Source organism: Dendrobium catenatum, unplaced genomic scaffold, assembly GCF_001605985.2.
Source record: "Dendrobium catenatum unplaced genomic scaffold, ASM160598v2 fragScaff_scaffold_123, whole genome shotgun sequence".
In the NCBI taxonomy this organism is placed as follows: Eukaryota; Viridiplantae; Streptophyta; class Magnoliopsida; order Asparagales; family Orchidaceae; genus Dendrobium; species Dendrobium catenatum.
Window position 1 is genome coordinate 1,108,870 of NW_021318585.1, and position 16,152 is coordinate 1,125,021.

The 16,152-nt window shown below is 37.1% G+C and overlaps 1 protein-coding gene across 1 annotated transcript; it reads right to left on the reverse strand.

Annotated features, from left to right (window-relative positions):
* Positions 1-1,018: 1,018 nt before the first annotated feature.
* LOC110098414 lies at positions 1,019-14,666 on the reverse strand. The gene is made up of 5 exons (XM_020825241.2): positions 14,580-14,666; positions 14,118-14,363; positions 13,712-14,043; positions 13,204-13,611; positions 1,019-1,462 (listed from the first exon to the last, which is right to left on the reverse strand). Exons 1-4 carry the CDS (start codon positions 14,664-14,666, stop codon positions 13,212-13,214), a joined length of 1,065 nt encoding a protein of 354 aa, XP_020680900.2. The 3' UTR covers positions 1,019-1,462; positions 13,204-13,211.
* Between the last annotated feature and the right edge of the window lie 1,486 nt (positions 14,667-16,152).

Below are 16,152 nucleotides of genomic sequence, written 5' to 3' on the forward strand. Positions count from 1 at the left end.
AAAGAAAGACAATTTATAATATTTTCTAACCAAATCTTTTTAGGTCTAGCTCTATTTTTCTTAACATAAGTCAAATCTAATATCTCTACTTTCCTAACCGAGTCATCAGAAAGCCGCCGTTTTATGTGACCAAACCATCTAAGGCGACTCTCTCTAATCTTAGATTTGACTTATGAAAATGCTAAATGATAAATTGCATTAAAAACCAGAAAATGATATATACTTTCCTAAATCTCTTTATTTCTCCTGAAAATGCTATTATATAAAAACCAGAGTTTGGTGCAGCAAAATTGGCATTCAATAAAAATGCTAAATGATAAATTGCAAGCAACAAGAAATATAAGTATTTTATTTTTCATAATTGCTGAACCGGCTAAATGATCCAACATTGCGTTAGTCAAGTTGAGACAAATACCAGGCTATAAAAAACACACTTACCCGGCCATCTACTCTTCTTCGTTTAATCTTAAAAAAAAAAAAAAGAACTGAAAAAAAAATAATAAAAATTTGGGGGATTTACATACATACCACTTTATTTTATGCTATTTTCATATCTAATTCCTAAAACATTAATATTACATGTCTACCACCCATAGAACAAATTTGGGTGCATTGAATGAAATATTAAAGTATATAAGATGGTATGAATGATAGAAAAGAATTATAGGAGTGATATATTTGATATTAAAGTTTTATATGAGTGGTATGCATGTAATATTAATGTTTTGAGTGTTAGATATGTAAATAGCATGAAATAAAGTGGTATGTATGTAAATTTTCCTTAAAAATTTTAGGGACAGATGCTGCATAACATTATATTAAGAATGTATATAAGCTAATTGATCAAATGACATCATTAACTAAAATTTCATAAATAAAATTTTAAGCTTATGTTGACATTTATAATATTTGTAAAATTTGGCGACACCTAAAAACCAGATATATACTTCTTGATGACTGAAGCCGGTTATTCTAGATAATATTATCTTATGTGTATTCCATCTACAACACTTTCATGCAGCTTAATACATTGATGTGACATTATTCAATTAAAAAGGGAAAGTATAGTCTCAAAACTGCAATTTGAATAAAAATTAGTTGTTTATCAAAAGCATCCAAGTGAGCAATTTAGTATAGAAAGAAATAGCTGCTGCTAATTAGCTGTCCTTAAGCTGGTTAAATGCTTGTTTTGTAGATTACTTGCCAATAGATAGTCCATACCTTGTCAATAGGCAAAGGGTTATTTCTGACTCGTCCGTTATAAGGAGAAGTTGCAATGAATTTGATGCGAGTTCCTTATATGTCTCTGTTAATTGTCCCTCAACTCTTCATCAATTTGCAGTCTATGGCTTCGTTTGGGACGTATTTCTTATTGTTTTTTAGTTCAAAAATTTTAATTTTTTACTATAAAGCTGTTTAGAAGCAGGAAAAAAGCTGTCCCAAACGAAGCCTATGTTGCCATCTGAAAGAAATGCAAGTGGGAGGTGATCAGGAGCATATCAAAAATAGGAGTTCTGCAAAAGGTAGGAGAATTATTCAACGTTAAGTGGGATAATTAATCAAAAGTTAGGACAACTGTTAAGAGTTCCCAGGAGGTACTTGATACTGAACGATTCAAAGTTAGAGATCCTAATGCAGCTAATATGCGGCAAAGTGTGTACTCTTACAATAATAAAAAAAAAATTTAATGATTCACATGTTAATAGTAACCAGATCAATACAACTCACTTCTTTAAAAGAAAGCACGCATTAGTGATCTTTAAACTTGATAGACAATGAAACAATTGTAAAAACTTAAAAATTTTGACAAGAATTTGAAAACATGTAAAATAGTGAACAACAACATCAAATTTTTATCCCACTACATGGGGTTGGCTATATGAATCATTTTTCTCCATTGTGTCCCATTAAAGGTCAAATTCTCATTTAAATCTAATAAAAAAAAATGTCATTTTTAATACTTTCTAACAAAGTTTTTTTAAGTCTACCTCCATTTTTCTTAACATAGTCCAAATTTAATACATTTACTCTCCTAACCGGGTCATCGAAAGGCAGACGTTTTATATGACCAAATCATCTAAGGCGGCTCTATATAATCTTATCTACCATTGAAGTTACTACAACCTTTCCACGTACATACTCGTTTTGCATTCTGTCTCTAAGAGTAAAGTCACTCATCCACCTAAGCATCCTCATCTCTACAACATGTAACTTACACTTTTAATGGCCAACATGTTGCATCATAAAAAATTGTAGGTCTCATCACCATCTTATAGAATTTTCCCTTAAATTTGAGAGGAACTTTTCTATCACACAATAGGCCTAACACATTCCTCCACTTCAATCATTCAACTTGAATTATGCTAATAATATTCCCATCTATTTCACATCACTTAGAACAATAGACAAAAGTCACAATCCCCCCACTAGATCTATTACTACTAAAATAACACTCCATGTATTTGATTTTAGATCTACTCAAACGAAACCCTTTAGATTCAAAGTTGACCTCTATAATTCAAGTTTTCCTTAAACTCTATCTCTAGTCTTATCAACAAGAAGAATATCATCAGCAAAAAATAAAGAATAGGATGCATCCTCTTGCAAATGTCTAGTAAGAACATCCATGACTACATCAAAAAGATATGAGCTTAAACCAGATCCTTGATGTAGTCCAACTGAAATAGGAAAATACTTGGTCAAACCAACTTATGTTTGAACACAAGTAACATCTCTTGCACACATATCCTTATTAACTTGAATATAAGCATTATTAACTTATTTCTTTTGAGAGGTAGATCGGCTCTCACACAAACCATAGACACCGCTAGGAAACTATCAAAGAAAAGCTACAACATAAATAACAATTGGATAATCTGAAAACAATACATAGTTAGCCCTAAAAGCCCTAAATAGGCTCCCCTAAATAATGAAAGATACAATTGATCTATTATTTGAGAGGTAGATAGGCTCTCACACAAATCCTAAACACCGCTAGGAAACTATCAAAGAAAAGCTACAACAAAAATAACAATTGCATAATCTGAAAATAATACATAGTTAGCATAACAATACTCGTCCCCCAAAGACGCACATTGTTCTCAAGGTAGAAGGAAGGGTGATGTAATACAATGAAGATGAAACAAGAATTGCGTACACGAAATTAATAAATTATGAACTTTACTCGGCTAAGCATAAATGGATGCGTACTCAAGTTAGATCTTCATAAAAATTCATGGAAGGCTAAGTAACGACAAGCTATTACAATAAAGATTAATAGGAAACTCCCAAAATTACATCATCAAATAAATGAGTAGAGCGAATGGCACGAAACAAAATCAACAGTTTAAAATTTAGATCATTCACCTTGGGATCCCTCACTTACACTCTTGATATCACTCGGCTTAGCGGAGGAAGATTGCAAACAAGCTTAGGGATGCCACTAGTAGACACGTGATGCCAAGGGGGCTAGTCGCCAAGGAAGGAGCCGGCGGTGGGGGAGGCAAGGATCGTCCGACGAGGAACCACGGTGTACTTGGTCGTTGAAGCTCGATAGTCTCGGAGAGGCAGTGAACGATGCGGTTGACGTAGCGTTCTACTGTGCCATTGTACTCCCAATCCGGCCCGTAGAATGGAGAGAGTAGGATGTCGATCTCACCTTGTGCGTTGTAAGCAAAGCCGTGGTCGATCTCAGGATCGGCCATACATGATCATGGAAGGATCGTGGCGTCTTGGTGGTGTTATGGTGGAGGAGCCGTCGCCTGGGAGAGGCGGCTAAGAGGAGAGGAGGGGAAGATGGGGATTCTCGGGTAGGAGGAGGTGGATAGGGGAGGGGTGGCTAGGTTTAGGTTGGATTAGGGAGGATTAATAGAAATCTGAAATTAATTTTCAGATTAAGTGGAATTGGAAAGAAGACTTTGAATTGAAAGAAATAAAGTGGAAGAGATGAATTGTGGGAGATAATTAGGGAATCCTAATTAAGAGCAATTAATGAAAATTGGAGATAGAGAGAATAGAGAGATAGATAGAGAGAGAGAGAGAGAGAGAGATCAAGGAGAGGGGCCGGCCATATAGAGAGCTAAGAGAGAGAAGGTTATGTTAAGTATGTGGGCCCTCAAGAGAATAAACAAAGGTTAAATCAAATTTGAATTTAATTTCATATTTGATCTAATTAGAAAGTTCCCTAAATGGTTTTATAGCAATAGGAAAAAGTTTGAATCCAATCAATTAATTGAATTATCAATAAGGAAACTTTCCTGATTGCTTAGGATGTAAATAGGAAAGAAAATTGATGCACTCGAATTTGAATTTCAAATTATGGGAGCAGGTTGGCCGGCGGGTTGGCTTGGGGACGGTGGGGTGGCGGAGTGGAGGAAGGGAGGCATGCGGCTAGGTGGTTGGCCGGAGGGTGGGCGTCCAAGGAGGCCGGCAGTATAGGGTGGGGGGCTCGGGTTTTGGGAAGAAGAAAAACGGATTTGGGTAGGGAGGGGCCTGCGAGTGATGGGTGAGGAGAGGAAGTTGAAGTTAGGGAAGAAGAGGAGACCGGGGCCGCGAACCTTGGAGTCCTCCGACGGTTAACGAGTCTTACTATCACCCTCCTTGGGTTTCTCCTCTCATGAACTCACTTAGAGATCAAGACAAAGAACATAAAATTTCATTCAATAATTCATCATGTCATTACAATGCAAGATGCCTCCTATAAATAGGCACAAATGAAAGAAAACCAGAAAGACACAAATGCCCTCGGGGCTACAATAGCGACTCACTACCCACAGGGATAAACTACGAAATATAGAAAGAGAAAATAAATAAAATACAAAATATATCAAAAGTACATACTTTGGATCGTAGCCGTCGATCTACGACTCTGACGACGATACACATGTCAAAATCTCGAACATATGTCCTCATCAATGGGAACTATCTTCTGATTGACTCGTAAGGCTCCTATATAGCATCGGGCTCCAACAAATCCTTCCACTTGATTAATACTTCAAGTGCCCATGTTTCTTCTCGCGCACATCTTCTACTCCTAGAGGTTCCAAAATGACCTCTATGTCTTCTATCAAAGTCGGGGGTAGTGAAAATAGTCTGTGATCTTCTAACGCATTCCTCAACTGCAAGACATGAAAGACAGGATGCAATGCTGATGAAAGTGGCAGCCTCAATCGATAGGCAAATGTTCCAATGCACTCCATAAATAAATCCTGCCTCCTGGCTCGAAGTGTACTCTCATGTGTTCATCTACCTTTCCTTTCATGATTTGCTGGGCTCTCAATATATGTTCCTTGAGCTCAAATAATGTCTACATTGGATACTGGTGTAGTGCTTTGTCCATAAAGAATTAAATGCGGTGGGTCTCTCCCATAAAGAATCTTGAAGAGGGTGGTATGTGCTGTGGAATGGTAGAGGTGTTGTACCAATATTTGGTCCAAGAGATCCACTATGCCCAACTCTTTGGCATATCTGATATGAAGCATCTCAAATAAGTCTCTACACTTTTTTTGACTATCTCTATCTAGCCATCAGTCTGGGGATGGCATGACATGCTTCTCTTCAGGACTATCCCCTATAAATAAAACAACTCCTTCCAGAAATAGCCAAGTAACACATTATCTGTCTAACACAATGAATTCTGGAAAGCCATGCAAGCGCAACACCTCTTGTATGAAAGCAGTAGCCATAAAGATCATGATGTAACAATGCTCAGAGGGATGAAGTGTACATATTTGCTAAGAAGATCCACTGCTAAGAGTATAACTGAAAATCCCTCCAAACGAGGCAACCTTTAGAAGAAATCCATAGTCACTTTCTCCCACACCCTTACTAGCAAAGCTAGAGGATGTAGTAACCCTATTGACGTCATGGCTAAGTGCTTATACCTCTAGCACACATCACATCTAGCTAGCCAATCCTCCACATCACGGCGCATCCCCACCCAGTATAGTTTCATTGATAGCCGGTTGTAGGTTTTTTGAACTCCTGAATGTCCTCCTATTGCACTGCCATGAAACTCCTACAATAGCTTGGGAATGCATCTCGACCCCCGAATCGCCCCTGATTTAGTAGTTGGGCGCCCCTCGATGTGTAACCAGGATGACTAGTGTTAAGATAGTTGCTATTTGCATGCTTTAGCAACTGATGGACCGGACCAGCCGGTCCATCCATCTTCAACACCGGCCCAAAAAGGGCCGGCTCTTGTTTACTGCAGGCGGAGAACCCGCCTGCCTGGGCGGTCGGCCGAAGGGAAAGAAGGGGGGCGGGTGGGCCCAAGGGGCCCACCAAATGAATCTGTAAAATTTTCTTCCAGACGAAATTAATAATCGTCCGGGACGATCGGTCCTCTGTAAAAATTTCGTCCAGACGAATAAATTTTCGTCCAGACGAATAAATTTTCGTCCAGACGAATAAATTTTCGTCCAGACGAATAAATTTTCGTCCAGACGAATAAATTTTCGTCCAGACGAATAAATTTTCGTCCAGACGAATAAATTTTCGTCCAGACGAATAAATTTTCGTCCAGACGAATAAATTTTCGTCCAAACGATTAACCGACTTAGGACAGTTTTCAGCAGTTTCTAGAATCGACCTTGTAATAACCGTTCGTACTGGACGAACCTAGTTCGTACAGGACGATCAGCTGTATGAAGACATTTCGTACACATATTCAAATAGGGTCGTTTCAGATCGTTTAAGTAAAATCGTCCAGGACGATCCACGATCGTACAGGACGATCCACTGAGTACAGAATTGAATACTTGCATTTTTTTGGGCGGTTTTTCTTGTCTTTTGTATAAATAGTCCAAATTAGACTGCCACCCAATCTTTTTGTCATTTGATCTTCGTGCCTCTTGAGAGAATAGCCAAGGAGAGAGTGGAAGAGAGCATTCAAGGGAGGATTCCTACCACTGGAGCGAGAAGGCTTCACTTGGAGTTCAAAGGTAAGAGTCTCTACTTGTGAATTGGGATTACTTCACTCTTTTCCTTCTTCCTTCTAGATTCTTGTGAGAAGATATGTCAAGGAGATCCGGTTCTCTGCCGACACTTAGAGAGTGTGAACAGCTGAAGGGTTCTCTGCCCACACTAGGAGAGTGTGAAAGGACGGAAGGGTTCTCTGCCCACACTAGGAGAGTGTAAAAGGACGGAAGGGTTCTCTACCCACACTAGGAGAGTGTGAAAGGACGGACGGTTCTCTGTCAACACTGGGGATAGTGTGAAAGGACGGACGGTTCTCTGCCAACACTGGGAATTGTGTAAAAGGACGGACGGTTCTCTGCCGCACCGGGGAGTGGTGAAAAGAGTGTGTTGTAAAGGCTTCTCCGCCTTGCTGTGGGTGCAAAAGGAGAGTCACTATTGGTATTAGTGCAATACTCAGAGGGTGCCTCTAGGGAGTGGATGTAGGTCTGGTTATAGACCGAACCACTATAAATCTGGTGTCATTTACTTTACTGTTTTTACGTTTCCGCACTTTATATTTCAGTTTTAAAAAACTCTGTAGTTGAAAAACATTTTTCTACAAAATTTAAAAGAAATTTTATTTCGGTTCAATAATTTTCTATAAGGGGATTTAAATTTTTTAAACTACAAATTCACCCCCCTCTTGGTAGCCTTGGGACATTCACTTAGGCTTAACAACCTAATTACTAGACTCAACAACTAGTTGGGTGTTGCAACAAATCAGCTCTAATCTTCCTCAGATACTCATCATATTCATTATCCTGTCCTAAGGCTTCCCAATCTAGGACCATAAGTACTGATAGAGATGTTCATTGTGGCTCGTCCGTCTTCCATGATTAGGAGTGTCAATATTTGACATGACTAGAAAACCTGACTAGAACCCGACCCAAAAAAACTAGGGTTATGGTCAACCTGTTTAAGAAACAGATTGGGTTCGAGTTCGGGATTCAGACCTGTTTGTAAAATCAAGTTATGTTTGGGTTAACACGGAATCCTGAAACCAACCCGAGTTGACTCGGGAACATTGTGTGTGCCGTCTGCGCTTGCCTGTCGCTGCCACCATCCCGTCTGCGTTGGTCAGCCGCGGCCACTGCCATCGTGCCATCGACATCGTCCAGTTATGTTATCGTTAACATCATCCGTCGACATTGTCCGTGCCGTCATCCACTGGTCTGTCTTCGTCCGCTCATCCCGTTTTGTCATCCATGTTGTCTGCTGCCTTGCCCTTGTCCTGTTATGTCGTCCCATCCATGATGTTGACGTCATCCGTGCTGGCCAGACCCGCACTTGTTGTCATTCGTCGACGTCGTCTCGTTAAAATTGGGTTACCTTGTTGGATCAGGTCAATCCAACAACCCGCGCGGATCGGTCTGGGTTAGGAAACCTTACCCATTTACAAAATTGGTCGGGTTGAAGTTGACCCCTTTTTTTAGTAGGATCAAAATGGGTTGGACCCAACCCAGACCGTTGACCCGTTTTGACACCCCTATCCATGATAGTGCATCCACAGCCTTATTCTCCAATCCTAGGCAATACTGAATCTCAAAATCATATCCTAACAACTTGGACAACCACCTCTGATGTCCCTCAGTCACCATCCTCTAGTCCAGTAGAAACTTCAAACTCCTCTGGTCTGTTGATGTAGGCAAAAACTTGCCTAATGGTGTTCCCATGCTAATTTTTAATTCCAAATAATTGTTCCTTTGATTTGCTAGTTTTCTTTGGATATTTGAGCATTTAATGGTGGGTTGAATTTCTCTTATTGGGCTTGGCCCAACTTTCCCTCGGTTGTTGGTGTTCTGGCTGCTTGGTTCCTGGGCTGGTCGTGCCTCTTTCTTGGTGATTTCCCATAAATTATGGTTGCTCCTATTGGAGGCTTTGGCAGCACCTTTTGGGGAATATTTGGATTCCTTTTTCCCTATTTATAGGGGGTTGTTTGTTATTGTTTTTAGAGTGATTTGAGAAGAATTTTTGGAGCATGAAACATGTGGGTTTCGAATAGCTTGTGAGCTATCCTTATGGACCCATTATATCTTTTCCAGTTTTTCAAACTTTTATATATAAACTAATTTTTATAACAAATCTTCTTATTTTGTCATTTTCATGCACATTTTAATTCTATCACTAATTATTTTTACTACTATAAGCTTTTCTTATTAAAACACTAAGCATACATTTGCAACAATTTTAAATCACCTGTTATTTTTTCTCACATAATATTAACTTTCTCATGCACAATCAAAATCTTAAGATCCTGAATCTTAATCTCAAAAATATTTTTGTTGGTATTCTTTAAATGCCCATATCTAATCCTAGGATAATATTTTATTTTATTTTTTATATTTTGCTCCTTCATCTTAAAGTCTAAAACTAATAAGTGATATTGTGTATATAAACTTTTACTCATAATAACTTTAAAATCTTTGCAATCTTGATCTATTTTTCTTATAAGAAAATAATCTATTTGAAATTTACTATAACATTCTTATAAGTGATAAGATGCTCATCTATTTTCTTAAATAAGGTATTAGCAATTATAAAATCATAAGTTAAAGCAAAATCTCATATTGTAATACCACCTCGCTCCAAACCCACATCCACCAGAAATGATTTTAAAATCTTTTATCACTCTACCAATGTCTATTTAAATATTTTCCAATAAAAATCCTTCTTCAATAGGTATCATTTGTATTAATTCTTCTACGTTATTCCAAAATTTTAATTTTGAATACATATTCAAATCTATTTAATGAGCATAAGCACTTATAATATTAAATATTTTAGCATCAACAACAATTTTAAAAAATTATAATTTTATCTCTGATTTTATTAAATTCTATAGCATTATCCTTCAAATTTTTCTTTATAATCACACTTACATCCTTTCTAATAAAACTCTCAACTGAATATCATAGTTTAAATCCTAAACTATCAATCTCCTCAGCTTTCTCTGCAACCCATTTAAGTTTCTGAATATATAGAATGTTTATCTTCCTAGGAATCATAATATCTATTAATTTCATTAAATTGCATGTAAGAGAACCTATATTTCAAGTTCTTATCATAATTCTAGTTTCATGGACTAGCTTATTTTCCTACATTCATCCATGATGTGGGAACTCTTGCTAATTTAACATTGCATCTGGGTGCCGATGCAGCAGACCTTGCACTCTTCTCCCTGTATTCAGGACATACATGGACATACAACACGTCATTTTCAAGGAACGCTATAACATTAACACAATATATTAAAAGATTCATATCATGATTATTCAATGAATTTTATGCTAATTGTCAACTACCTAACGCAACCCTCCACTTTTCTCATTCAAGTCTTGTACGCATATAAAATGTTGGCGGTATATCAGGAGTAAAAGAATATGAAGATGAGAGATGAGTGTGTATACATGTTACTTTTAATATCAGATTAAAACCACCAAAAATAGGGAAACAAGCAATGTATCATAGACATGCATGCATCCATAAAAGAACAAGCGAGGTGATTGTGGACCGCGACATATTCGAGCAAGGTTTTCTACACAAATATGATAAAAGATCAAGCATAAACACTAAAAAAAAATCTGTATTTTTTTTTCTCTAGTCAGAATTCATACTTGCTCATTTGCGCTTTCTACTAACGTTGTATTTCTAGCTTAAGTGTTTGTTGATATATCTACTAAAGTTTTATGCCTACAAAAGTAGATTAAATGAGCATCGAAGGATTAAAAATGACAAGTTGTTGACCCAAGATAACATGAATTTTTTTATTTTTTTTGAAAAAAAATTACAAATAACAGACGTCTCTTGTTGCACGCTATAGAGTGAATGAAAAAAGAAGATTCTCCAAGCTGGTCCCAAATATGTTGGATAAGGCTAATGACTATGATGCTGATCCAGCTAAATTGCATTAACATTCTATTCTACCTCACAACAGCGCATTAGTTCTAATTCTGAAAAAGCTAAAAAATCCATTTGTCAATTCTTTATTAATGTTTAATGATGTCCAGATGTTTTAGTATTTTCCACACCATGAAAGCATGGTATTGTGAAATTTTTAACAGCAATATTAATACGATTTTAAACAGAAAAATCTCTTCATTTTAGATTGTTGTCAACAAAAATAAGCCTTTTACCTCACTGCATGGGGTCTACTACATGAAATGTTTTCCTCCATTGTGTTCTATTAAAAGTCAATTTTTTATTTAAATATTATAAAAATGTTTTTTTTTTAACTTTATAACCAAGTCTTTTTGTCTACCTCTATATTTATTAACATAGGTCAGACATAATATTTATGCTCTCTTAACAAGGTCATCGAAAGACTAATGTTTTATGTAACCAAACAATCTAAGACGACTCACTCTAAACTTATCTGTCATTGGAGCTACTCCAACCTTTTCACGTACATTCTCTTTTTGCATTCTGTCTCTAAGTGTAAAACTAATCATTCACCTGAGTATCCTCATATCTACAACAACCAACTTAATTTTATGCTTATCTTTTAATGGCCAATATTACTCATCATAAAGCATAAAAGATCTCACCGCCATCTTCTAAAATTTTCCATTAATTTTGAGGGGTATTTTTCTATCACACAATAGGCCCAATGCATTTCTCAACCTCAACCATCCAACTTGAATTCTACTAATAATATCCCCATTTATTTCCCCATTGTTTTGAACAATAGAACAGAGATATCTAAAGTGTGTACTCATTTTAATGACTTGATTGTCCAATATCACAATCCCACAACTACATCTATAACTATTGAAATTACACTCCATGCATTAGGTTTTACAAATTTAGACTCTAATTGTGACCTCTAGTCCTCCATAATTCAAATTTTTCATCAACTCCTTCTCTAGCCTAATAAACAAGAAGAATATCATCAGCAATAAAAGCATACACCAAGGTACATCCTCTTACAAATGGCTAGTAAGAACATCCACTACAAAAGCAAAAAGATATGGCCTGAAGGCCGATTATTGATTTAAACCAACAGAGATAGGAAAATATTTGGTCAAACCACCTTTTATTTGAATACAAGTAATAACTCCTATATAAATATCCTCAATGATTTGAATATAAGCATTAAGAATTCCTTCCTTTTCTAAAACTCTCCGGAGCCCTTCTCTTGGAACTTTATCATATGCTTTCTTTAAATAAATGTATTATATGTAAACCCTCTTTTTAAATCAATGTATAATATGTAGACCCTCTTTACTCTCTCTATACTTCTCCATCGAACCTCTCAACAAACGTACAGCTTCCATAGTAGAGCTACCCAACTTGAATCCAAACTGATTTTGAGAAAAATTTATATTACATCTTAATCTATGCTCAATTACTCTCTCCAATAATTTTAATATATGACAATTAACTTAATTCCTCTAAAATTGGCACACTCTTGTGCATCACCTTTATTCTTAACAATACAAATTAACACACTCTTTCTTCACTCATCTAGCATATTTTTAGTCTTCAAAATAATAATAAAAAGTTTAGTAAGCCAAGTAATACCTTGATCTCCTAAGCATTTCCACATTTGTTTTTTGAATATCATCAAGTCCTAATATTTTCCACACTTTATTTTCTTTAAAGTTTCCCAAAATTAGATTTTATTAATATGATAATAAAAACAAAAATCTTTATTTTCATTTAGGGTACTAAGGTCATTAAAGTCAATCGTATTCTGACAATCTGCAGTTTAGATTCTTTTCAAGTCCTAATTTTTTCCATTTTAAGCGCACTACTGCGAAGGTTGTCCTGCAAGAAAATGCAATTTAAACCAATCCACCAGTAAATAAATAAAATAGCCCAAGGCTGTAGTGAAATGAAATTTGGACCCAAATCAAGTTTCTAAATATTATATCTGTTTGATTGAGATCAACAACTTATCATTTTTTGCAGAAAAAAGTATGAGCTGTTTATGTCTACCATAGTAAAAGAGAGAACAGAAAGTGCAATAAAATTGAAACTGACGCCACATGCACATGATACAATGTGGATGTATCCGGATCCAAATAAAGAGTTGCGTCGCTTTAGTTCTTATACGCCATCAAGAAAATTGGTACCAAAAAATAATAATAACAGTCCTATTCTCTGCTTTGCAATAACATGTTAAAACTTAAAATTAATTGACAATGTCATCATTGAAACCAAAAATAATAATTTGAGCAGAAAAAAACAATATAAGAATGAACCAATCCCCATAAAACCAGGAAGGTGTGGCGCTATTACCATTACCTGCTAGTCTAAGTACTCCTGAAACTCCGCAAAACGTTCCACATGACTGTGGAAATAAAGAAGAGAAGTATGCCCACCATGACAGCATACTTGAGACCAAGATTCACAAGTAAATTTACCAGAAGTCCAGCGAAAACCACGCCAAAGAAATTTGCAGAAACTGCAGACCAAAATGGCATATCAAGAATAGCGGCAATGATGGCCCCAGTCCACGCTCCAGTACCCGGAAATGGCACGGCAACAAAAAGCATCAAACCTAGCCACTGAAACTCCACCACTGGCCCAGCCTTTTCTCTTGCTCTCTCAAACAGAAGCTCCACAACCCTGGAAGCCGAAGAACTCTTCTTTGAAAGAAAAGCGGCAAACTGCTTCAAATAGAGCACTATAAAGGGCACCGGCACCATGTTCCTAAATATAAAAAATAAATTAGAAGGCCATCAAGGACTATCTTTCATCGGCATTCTCGAAGTTGATTGGCTAAGGTAAAATTCAGAATTGAACAACATACCCTAGGACAGAGACTACGGTGAGTTTCAGCGGATCTAGCCGCATCCAATAACCCACAGGGATGGCCCCGCGAAGTTCAATCACTGGGAGAGTAGCAAGAAAGAATACAATGGCTTCATCGATCCAACCAGATTTTCTCAAAGCCGTGGCTACCGTCAACCCAAACCCAGAAGTTCTAATCGAGTCGTCAACCGCAGCTAGAGAAGTGCCGCAGGTGAAGGATAGAAAAACGGAGAGTAAGACAAATGGGAGAATCCTTTGAGTAATAGAAAGAGCGCCTGGTACTCCTACTGATCTTTCTTGCGGGATAATTTCAGCACAACGGATCTTAAACTAATAAGGAATTAGAAAAGAGAAATAGCAACAAAGAGCATTGGTATTTGGCACAGAAAGAAAGCAGAAATTACCTTGTTGAGAAGACCGTAGGGGACTGGTTCAGATGTGAAAGCAACTTTTGAGGGTGTTCGGATTCGTCGGTAGAGGAATGTAGGTAGGGAGGAGGGAGTGGTACTTCTTCGTGAGGTGAATGCGAATAATGAGACGTTCCTTCTTCTTCCATGTAAGGCGAAAGTTTGGGAGAGAGAGCTGGTGGAGGCCATGGATTGCGACGGCATGAAGATTTCTCGCAGAATCACTAGGGCAGCTCCACCGGCCTGCCGATGACAAATTTGATTTAATTAGGAATAAAATAGTTGTGGATAATGGATATACATATTTATAATTGTACAGATAAATAGTATATACATAATACATTTGGAGCTGTTTGTTTGGAGGGATTATTGGATTCGGACACCGAACGAAGTCCGAAGCCCAATGAAAATGCGCCACATCACCCCCTACTCAGTATTGAACTCGGTACTGTGAAGTACCGAACAATTTCGAGCTCGGTATTGCGAGCTCAATACTGCTTTGTAATGTGAAGTATTGAACTCGGTATTGTTCAGTACCAAGCTCATTACTGCTCGGTAGTGTGAAATATCGAACATAAGATGTGTCTGTTGGGAGTATGTGAAACAATGGAGAGTTCTAGCTGTTGGGGAATGAAATATTTGAAGGCTTTGTTGTTGCTTGTTCTGATTCCATGGGAGGAGTTTGTGCTCGAGCACTAACAAGCATTATGTGTTTTCAATAGAGTAGGATTAATATGTAAGAGGATGCATATAAATTGTGTTTGTGTGTTAGAAACAAATGTTAATGTCTATGTGTTTATGTTTATTTGTTGAAGCTTCATTGGTTAGCTTGTGCTTTATTTGGATGTGCTTAAGCTGTTTGATGAGTTCTAAGTGTGTAAATATGTATGTTCTTATTTGAGTATTGCTTGGTTGTTTATGATACTATGTCTTCGACTGGATTGGGGATGCATGGATTTTATTTTCGTATTTTCCCTTTTCATCTTGACTAGATCATGTTCTCGAGTTATAGGAATGATCAAATTGTCCAATATAATGATTTTGCTTTACTCCGCATACACCCAACCCAACAAAAAAATAGTTCACATGCATTCACTTTAAAGACAACAAAACACCCTCAAAGCTTATACATGCCCAGGGTCGAACCTTGGTTAGAACTTGCCTTGTAGACATTGTCTTATGATGCCATCCACATAAGCTTATCCACGCCCAGAGGCGGAGCCAAGAATTTCTTGCCCCCAGGATCCCCACTGTAGCTCTACCCTCGTCCACGCCTAAGATCCCATCATTGGCTACCCAAAGTGCTCCCATCTCAAAATCTTAAGTCTACGAGCTCTTAACACTATTGGCTATATCCCATATGCTCTTCTTTGCAAACCCCCAATGAACCACACTTCATTGGCATGCCTACATTTGTCTATGAGCCCCTATCAACAGCTTTGCTAATCCCATCTAGACGCGTTTGTAAGAAGGGGTGAAAAAGAGCCAAGATTAAGGAAGCTCGCCGTTTGTTTGTGTTCAACTCCTTCAAATTTTTGTTCATTCAAATTTGGCTCATATTCAAAACTATTTGTGAATCTCAAGTTCATGTTCGAAACATTTGATTGCGTTTCAGGAGAAATTATTAGGTGCAGAGTTCGGACGTAGAGATATGTCCAGACATCAACTTAAAATGCGACACGTGGAGTGTGCTTTAGTTGCACTTTTTTGTACGTTTTAGTTGCGCTTTGACTGCTCTTTGTTGCTCTTTTTACTACGCTTTGACTGCTCTTTGGTATGCTTGGCTTTAAAGTTCCACGGACACATTAAATAAAGTAAAAAATAATTCAATTGAATATCAACATCTTCTCTATGATGATCTACCAACAGCCAAGTTGGTAATAAGTAATAATAACTACTACTAATTTGTATCTAAGATAAGAAATCCAAATATTACCAAAAAAAATTAATTTAAATTAGAGAACATAGGAAATTTTATTAAAGATTATAAGCTCGTATTAAAAAATTTTAACGCTTATGAATGGTTGCAATT

Coding starts and splice junctions, on each gene's coding strand:
- LOC110098414 (XM_020825241.2), bottom strand. CDS start 14,666: ATGAGCTTGGTACTGAACAATACCGAGTTCAATACTTCACATTACAAA. Junction 14,044..14,117: donor CCTACGGTCTTCTCAACAAG/GTAATTTCTGCT, acceptor ATTCCTTATTAG/TTTAAGATCCGTTGTGCTGA. Junction 13,612..13,711: donor ACCGTAGTCTCTGTCCTAGG/GTATGTTGTTCA, acceptor TTTTATATTTAG/GAACATGGTGCCGGTGCCCT.